General features: G+C 40.9%; 2 protein-coding genes across 2 annotated transcripts in view; one reads left to right on the forward strand and one right to left on the reverse strand.

Moving 5' to 3' along the window:
* Positions 1-5,733, reverse strand: part of LRP2BP (LRP2 binding protein) — a 46,315-nt gene extending 40,582 nt beyond the window's left edge. Inside the window, 1 exon segment of the mRNA XM_060086144.1 lies at positions 5,701-5,733. Coding sequence (XP_059942127.1) covers positions 5,701-5,733 — 33 coding nt within the window.
* A 266-nt stretch (positions 5,734-5,999) lies between these two features.
* ANKRD37 (ankyrin repeat domain 37) lies at positions 6,000-8,676 on the forward strand. Its single transcript, XM_060086114.1, has 5 exons — positions 6,000-6,191; positions 6,397-6,549; positions 7,407-7,498; positions 8,042-8,245; positions 8,490-8,676. Coding segments are annotated over exons 1-5 (477 nt in total). The 5' UTR covers positions 6,000-6,164; the 3' UTR covers positions 8,491-8,676.
* The last annotated feature ends 42 nt before the right edge of the window (positions 8,677-8,718 follow it).

The raw sequence follows: 8,718 nt of genomic DNA on the forward strand, positions 1-8,718 counted from the left end.
TTAGATCCCTCGTACAAGTAGGATCATGTTATGTTTGTTCTTCTGTGTCTGGCTTATTTCAGTTTGCATAATGTCCTCCAGGTTCTAAGTCTGAATAATATTCCATTTACGTAGCTACCACATTATCTTCTCATTCAGTGACAGGCATTTAGGTTGCTTCCATGTCTTGGCTACTGTGAATAATGCCACAGTGAATGTGGAGGGAAAAATCTCTCTTTGAGATTCTAATTTCAAATCCTCTGGCTACATGCCCAGAAGTGGGGCTGCTGAATCATATGGTAGTTCTATTTTGAATACTTTGAGGAAGAGCGATAGATACTGCTTTCCATAGTGGATGTACCGATTTACAGACCTAATTCTCAAAGTATTTTGGTTACTTAGTTCTTAAAAAACATTAAGCATGTAAGAAATTTATCAATGGCACCTGCATAAAATAATTGGATAATAAAAATGATTTATTAGATAATTTGGGAAAATGTGTCAAAAGTTTGAAACTCAGTTGTTTTACTTAAAAATTACACATTATTTAAAGTAGCTGGAAAATGTAGAATATTAGATATAGGCTTTGAGTAGAACTTATCTTGACATCACATATTACTATTATTTAGTTGTTTTAATTATTACTTGATTAGTAAAACCAACATTTTATCTATATATTTTCTCCTCTTAGGGACAAAGATTAATTTGAGTAGGATGTTAACAAATTTTGACAAATCTGAGTTACTCTAAGAAAATGAGTTTCAACTTTCTACACTAGATGAATTATATATCAAATATATCAATTAGCTATGGCCTACACAAAAAATATAATGCATGCTTTTTCTGAAGGTATTCTGTATACTCAGCTACTCTGTTTCCTAAATGAAAGAAATAGGTTGCACAATCAATGCAGTAAGAGCCCTCTTATCTGGTATTATTGGGACTTGTAGTTTATCAATTAAACAAGAATCAAGTGGAAATTAATGTGAGTATACAAACATATTATATACATTTTAACTTAAAATATGTAAATATATAGTTATTTTCCTACCTTTTCACTTAGGGTCAGAAGCTATTTCTTTAAATAGAGGATGAATGTGAGAGTTCGGAACTGTTTTTCTTGCATAAACCATATGCATACAAATTCCAGATTACGTTTCTTTAAAATGGAATATGAATTGACAAATGCCTGTGGAACAATTTGAGGGTAGAACTCTTTCTCCCCATCCTTTACAGTTGATTTATCCTCACCTGCTTTGAAAGCATTTTTCTTAGCTACTTGAGGAATCTGAAAGCATTCAATTTAGTCTTCTTAAAAATTATAGCTCTCACTTCTTACCCATATCTCGCCAGTTATATAATATTTAATTATATTATATATTATAATAATCCTTATAGTGTGAAAAAAATTCAAACTGATGTGATCCCAAGTAACTGAGTATTCTACAGAACAACCTGATAAGATCTCCCAGTGACCAATGCAACTGCCAGTGTGTTTTACAGAGGAACTAAAGTGTATTGGTTAATCAGAATAAAAAATTAAATAGTGATCAGAATAAAAAGTAATAAAGTTGTGAGAAATTGTGAGATTTTTCGTTCCTTGTTTTATTAAAACTAGCTTCATACTGGTTTAGGTATCTTCTGTCATTACTAAATCTAGAAAATTAACTAAGTGTAACTTTTGCAGTTTGAGGTACGACAGCAAAACTAGCATAAATTTCTTTTTCCTTCTTCACAATTTCACAAATAGAAAATTTGTTCTTACTGTAGATCTCAACAACCTCAGTGTTTGATTTCTTATCTTTCCTTATTACATCAAGAATTTTCACCTTTTTACTTAAAGGAAGGACTTTATAACTTCTTTGGCACATCTGAATTGCCAGCATCACTACTCTTGTGCTTTGGGGCCATTATTAAGTAAATAAGGGTTACTTGAACACGGTAACCCAGTAAATCTGGTAACCCAGACGGCTACTAGGTGACTAACCTTGACAAAGGGATGATTCCCCTCCCAGGAGGGATGGAGATGGAGTGAGATTTCATCATGCTACTCAGGGCGGCATGCAATTTAAAATTTATGAATTGTTTGTTTCTGTAATTTTCCATTTAATATTTTCAGACCATGGTTGGTCTGAAACCACAGAAATTGAAAATGCGGATAACGGGGGACTACTGTAATTTTCTCTTTCTGTTCCAGGATCCTATCCTGGTTATCACACTACATTTAGTCATCATGTCTCCTTAGCCTCCTCTGGTCTATGACAGATTCTCAGGTTTTCCTTGTTTTTTTTTATAACTTTGACAGTTTTGTACTGGCCAGATATCCTGTAGAATGTCTCCCAACCTGGGTTTACCTGATATTTTACTCATGGTTAGACTTGGGTTATGGACTTTTGGGAAGATGCAGAGATGAAGTATCCTTCTCAACACATCATATCAGGGGTGCATGCTATCATCATGACTTATCACTGATAATAGTAACAAATACCTGGCCAGGGTAGTGTTTCACAGGTTTCTCCACTGTAAAGTTACCTTCCCCTCTTCTTATACTCTTACTCTTCAGAAGCAAGGCATTATGCATAGCCCACACTCAAGAGGACAGGGTGGGGAGAGGATTAATCTCTATTTCCTGGAGTGGGGAGTGTCTACATGAAGTATTTGGAATTCTTCTGTAAAGAAGAGTTGCCTTTTCACTCCTTCTAGCCTTCCTTCCCTTCCCTCCCTCCCTCCCTTCCATCTATCTATCTGTCTATCTAAATATCTATCTATCTATCCTTTGTGCCACAATATCCTGGAGCAGCAGTTGTTTATAATAACTATATAATTTATCACCTTCTCCAAGAAGTTTGAGTAAGCAAGGCTGGAAGGGTTTATATAATAAGGCACAAGAAGAATTTATTTGTGGGAAATCTTTTGCTTTTACAATCATCCAAGGATCATACATGGATTTCCTGACTGCGCATGCCAGTGAAGGCAGAATTACATTTGATTAGTTCAAACACATCTACCAGCAAATTAAACATAAGTAGAATCAGCAATGCTTGCAAGAGTGACTGCTGAATATGCATCTTAGACCATCTTCCACTTTAGAAAATTGATCCCACTTGTACATGTTCAGTAAAATCTCCAGTTACTTGCCAGTAAGATATTGTCCCCCAAATGTATTTATTCTGTATATTTTTGTACTCTACCAGCTTTGTTCAGTTTTTAGACGGCTTTTAGGCCCATTTTTAAGACTAAACCAAATACTTACCTGAGATATAAAGAATTTTTTGGAAACACTATGAGCAATGGACAAGTATGCAGTGATTAAAGGGACAAAAGCTTTAACAACTACTCACAACATTCCCTTTCCTTGTGAAATTTAAATATGTCACAGGAAGTTAACAATAGTTACCAAATTTAATGCATGCTGAACAGAATCCTGTTTTCAAGAGAAAGGATGTAATGTGGAAGTGCATGCATCACACAAATACCCCACTGCATAATATGTTAAGTGCAAAACCTATGTTTAGAACCCTAGGAACTTCTTTGATAATACCTTGTATTAGTTAGGAAATCCTGAAAATGAACATCTGTGCAAATTTGAAGCTTTATTATATGCTTTGAAAAACAGTACCTACCTAATTGAAAAACATGAGAAAAGGAAAATTGGCAATATGGACATGTGTTCTCATCTATCTCTGACATTCTTTAAATAGCGTAAAAAAGGTACTGTGAATAGTTTAAATATTAAAAAAAAAGAACACAAGTACGATTCTATATATGTGTTTGAACATAAATACATATACATGTTTATGTTCGAGTATGCATATAAACAAAGACGTTTAAAACTACCTCTTTGCAAATAAAAGAGCAAAGAGCATTTTGCTCACCATCCAAGTCTTCAAAGATTAACCCGCTGCAGCCGCTGAACAATAGGGCACTGGATGCTTCAGATGAAGAGATTAAGGTGATAACAGGATGGGCACTCTGTGCTTCAGAGGAAATTTAAAGATGAAAACGGGAGGCTCTGTGCTTTGGACAAACAGGCCCTTAGACAGATGCATTTCACGAAGGTTTTTTTTTTTTTTTTTTCGTTACGCGGGCCTCTCACTGCTGTGGCCTCTCCCGTTGCGGAGCACAGGCTCCGGACGCGCAGGCTCAGCGGCCATGGCTCACGGGCCCAGCCACTCCGCGGCATGTGGGAACTTCCCGGACTGGGGCACGAACCCGTGTCCCGAGCATCGGCAGGCGGACTCTCAACCACTGCGCCACCAGGGAAGCCCTCACGAAGAGTTTTAATGAACCCCGCTTCCCATACATAGAAAAGCCCTATAATCATTAACTTGGGATATCTGTGACCTTTTACCAAGATACATTTGACTGCACGTGTTCCCTAACAACAACAGAATCACATATAAAGTAGCCTCCCCCCACCTCTCTGGAGCAGTTCCTCAGAGCTATCCGAAGGCTGTCTCTGGGGCTACAGTCCTCAGTAAGACCCTGAAAAAACCTTAACTCACACCTCTCATGTTGTGCATTTTTCTCTCAGTTGACACTTTGGATCACTGCATAAGTCTAGTAATATGAATTACTGCAAAATTATTTTATGGCTCTTATTACAAAATAAACAATAAACCGTAACCAAAATTAGAACTAAAAGGCCACCTATCTTCACAGGACAATGAGCTCGCCCTCTACAAGCATAACAAACTATCTTTCAGTCCTGCTCTCAAAGGTATCAGCAGAGAGAAGGGAATCGCTGAAGATGTTAGGGAAAATACATATATGGCTGGAGCTTTAGCTTTCAGCTAGATTAACCCGAAAAAAAAAGTGCTTAGGAAAAGAGTCCAGAGATTATATGATAGGCGGTCATTGGCTACGGTTTGAAGTCAGGATGCCTGTCTGTTCCTAAAGCTTTACAAAAACGAATGACTCAAGCTAAAGGAATGGCTCAGCATGAAGAGCTCCGGGGAGCCTTCCTCCCGCCACGCCCCAGCGGTTCAGAGCAAGGCAGACCTGCCCACGGGGAAGAGCCCCACGGGGAAGAGCCCCACGGGTCCTCAGCGTCCACGGCCCGGGCCCTTCGTTTATCCCCTAACTCTCCACATGATGAGTGGGGGGCTCCCGCCTCAGCAAACTCAGGGCTAAAAGCTGGGGACCCTCAACACCTCCCTAGGTGGCAAGGCCAGCACTGCGCCTAACCCACTTCCAAGAGGGGACCCATTACAGTGGTTGGCTCGTTTTACATCGTTGCCAGAACGGACGTGGTATAATGTTAAACCCGAAAGGGTGGGGTTTGATAAACCATTTAAACCAGATGTTCAGTCCCGGGAGGGCGTGAGCCCTGACAAAGGCGAGAGGGGTGCTGGAACTGGGGGTGGGGGTGGGGCAGTCCCTGCGGGAAAACCCATCCCCTTAGCTCACCTTAGCCGCCCCTCCGCCTACCCCCACATCGCCCCCCCAGCTTCCGCTTTCCTCCCTAAACGTCCAAGGCCTTGAGGGACAGAGCCAAGCCTGGGGCGACTTTGAACGTGAGACAAGAAGGAATTTTCATTCCTCAGGAGCCGGAGGTTAGGACCCCGGCGCCAGCACCAAGCGTAGCAGCTTCCAAAGGTCGTGTTGCAAGCCGAGCTCCTTGTAGCTCCCTGGTTTCCTGGTTACGTGCGTGCCAGCAAAAACCAAAACCTCCACCCGTGACTTCCGCTTCCCCAAAGGGCGTAAAGAGGTGAGCACGACAGCCTGAGACGTGTCGAACTCAGCGCGCCTCATGGCGGCCGCTGAAACCCAGCTGCCCGGAATCCCGTCCCTCACGACGCACGCGCACAAGGGCTCCGGGGGAGCGGCCCGGGGCCCCGCCCCAAGGTGGGCGGGCCTGACACCTCAAGCTGGGCCAATCAGCTGGCAGACCCGCGCTGCCTCCTCCTCCTTTCTCCCCGCCGGCCTTTCTGGGTTCCCGGTTGCACGTGTCAGTGTTTGTGTACGTGCGGCTGCAGCTGGGCGGAGAAACACCGGCAGCCCAGGGTTGGGCTGCTGGGGCGCAGCCAGAGCTGTGGCGCGGCGGGGAGGGGCCGGCCCGCTGGCCCTGGGGATCTTTAAATTCTCCTGCTCTTGGGCGGCCTGTGCTCTTACCTGTTTGTCTGCAGCGAGCGCCTCACCGCTCTGCTCTCCCAAGCACTCCAGTCCTCTACTTTAGGTGGGAGATGCTGTTGCTCGATTGCAACCCCGAGGTGAGACTCAGGCTGCTTTTGCCCTGCAGGCTTAAGTCTTCTAGTGAGGGCTAGCTAGGGTGATGGCTTACTGACCACTTGGCGTTGCCAAGTCAAGCCTCTTCAGAGTTGGAAGGTTTTTGGAGTGGAGGAAGATGTTCAATCCCGGGAGGGCGTGAGCCTTGACAAAGGCGAGGGCGGTGCTGGAGCTGTTCTTTTCTCGCAGGTGGATAGTCTGAGGCATCTGCTGGAGACCGGGGCCTCCGTCAACGCACCCCCGGATCCCTGTGAGCAGTCGCCTGTCCACTTGGCCGCAGGTGGAGGCCTTGCTTGCTTTCTTCTCTGGCAGCTGCAGAGCGGCGCTGACCTCAACCAACAGGTAACTAGGTAACTGATGGTTACCATGTGCAACCCTCCTCCTCCACCCCAAATCCACACAAACACTTCTTAGACGCCGAGATATTCAGTCGTTTCGGTTATTAGAAACATGACTGTCGCAGCGATGTCCAATAGAAATATAATGTGAGACACGTATGTTAAGATTTTCTAGTAGCCACAGTAATGAAGTAAAACGAAACATGAAAATTTTAGTAACCTAACCCAATTAATCCAAAATATTATCATTTCATATGTAATCAATATAAAACATTACTGATAGATATTTTACATTTTCTTTTCATGTGTCTTCTCCATCTGCTGTGTATTTTACATTTACAGCACATTTCAATTCAGACTAGCCACATTTCAGGTGCTCATTAGCTGGATATATGGTTGCTGGCTACTACATCGGACAGCATTTACAAGGTCCACAGTTCATTTCCAAAGGAACAGTTGCTCCATTACCAAATTAAAAGTCTCAGGATCGCAATACTTGTGAGGCATGCTCACAACCAGTACAATTCTGTACAGAACTTTCTTAGGGTAGTTTGCATCTTCATTGAATATTAAAGTATGGTGAATTTTAAATTGTAATTTTTTTACTTCTGTAGGATTCTATTTTGCTTTTATTCACTTAAAATTTAATGTATGTTTGTAGCTGTGGCTGCACATATTTTTATTAATGACAACTTTGTATTTATTAGGGCACTAAGTGAATTTTATTTTTAAAAAAGAATTAACAAATTCGGTCCAGTACACTGTATTTCTAACCCCGCTTCCTCAAACAATAGACTTGACCCACCAACTTCCACTAGAGTGTTTCGGGGAGAGACTAAAATGTGCTGTTTTGTCTGTAAGGATGTTTTTGGAGAAGCTCCACTACACAAGGCAGCAAAAGTTGGAAGCATGGAATGCCTCAGCCTGCTTGTAGCCAGTGACGCCCAAATTGAGTAAGTATGAAATCAGTGGCTTCAAATTTTATATTTTCTTGGATTAAACTAATCAGACTCCTACAGCTTAATTACATGATGCTTGCCATTGATAATTTAATGTTAACATTTAAATGTTAACTTAGTCTGTTAATGACATCTAATACTATGTATTCGTCAATTTTAATAAATAAAAAATGGATCCTAAGCAATCAGAGATACAGTTCTACTCATCTGTCATGGCAGTGTTATATCTTAGTTTTGGTTTAGAAAAGCCATTCTATAGAAGTTCTCGCTGACTTCCTTTGCGTACTTAACTCATTGTAGTGAACAAAGAATACTCTTTCATTCGTGCAAAAATAAAATGCCCACTCTGTGCTGTACTCTGTGCTAGCCATTGAGGATAAATAGTGAGCAAAAATGGAATTCCTCTATGCTTCCTTTACCTCTTCTATTCTGCAACCAACATTTGTATGAGCCCAAAGTGCCTTTGTTAGGAAGATATAAAAAAAGGCTAAACAATTGTCAACTTTTACTTAACTAAATTTTTTGTCTCAAATTCAGTTTATGTAATAAGAATGGGCAAACAGCTGAAGATCTTGCTTGGTCATGTGGATTTCCAGAATGTGGCAAGTTTCTTACAACAATTAAATGTATGCAGACAATAAAACCAAGTGAACAATCCAATAAAGATCATTGTGTTCCAGTGCTCAGACAGAAACGAAGTTTTGGAAGTAAAGAAGATACAAATGGGAAAAGGAAGTGTTGGTACGGAATTCATAGTTTCTTCCTCCCTCAAGGATCTCTTATTTAGTACAGAATTTATTGTTTCGTTTAAATATTGGCAGTCTTATTTCTAATACAACTTTTCATTCTCATTAACACATTTTAATACTGGTTGTAGTAACTACTACTAGATTCTAGAGACCTAAAATTGTCCTGCATGGTGGAAGATTGGGAAGGAAACCTTTTTTAAAAAAGTTTTTAATGTTAATATGTTTTTTAACAACAGATATATTGGTTATGAAGAGGTGTGGAGAAGGTCTTCACTTCATGCAGATTTACTGCTCAGCTACAAGCTATGGCTTTTGGCTCATCAAGTGTGTCTAAACACCTTCTAAGAAGGAGGAAAACTTTCTTCTAAGGGAAGATAACATTCAAGAATACATGTATTTACATGCCTGTAACATTCTGGTTGTGCATGCTTTGTCTTTTAATTTATTAAAGGAATGTCTAAAGAA

Source organism: Mesoplodon densirostris, chromosome 20 (genome assembly GCF_025265405.1).
Source record: "Mesoplodon densirostris isolate mMesDen1 chromosome 20, mMesDen1 primary haplotype, whole genome shotgun sequence".
Taxonomy (NCBI): Eukaryota; Metazoa; Chordata; class Mammalia; order Artiodactyla; family Ziphiidae; genus Mesoplodon; species Mesoplodon densirostris.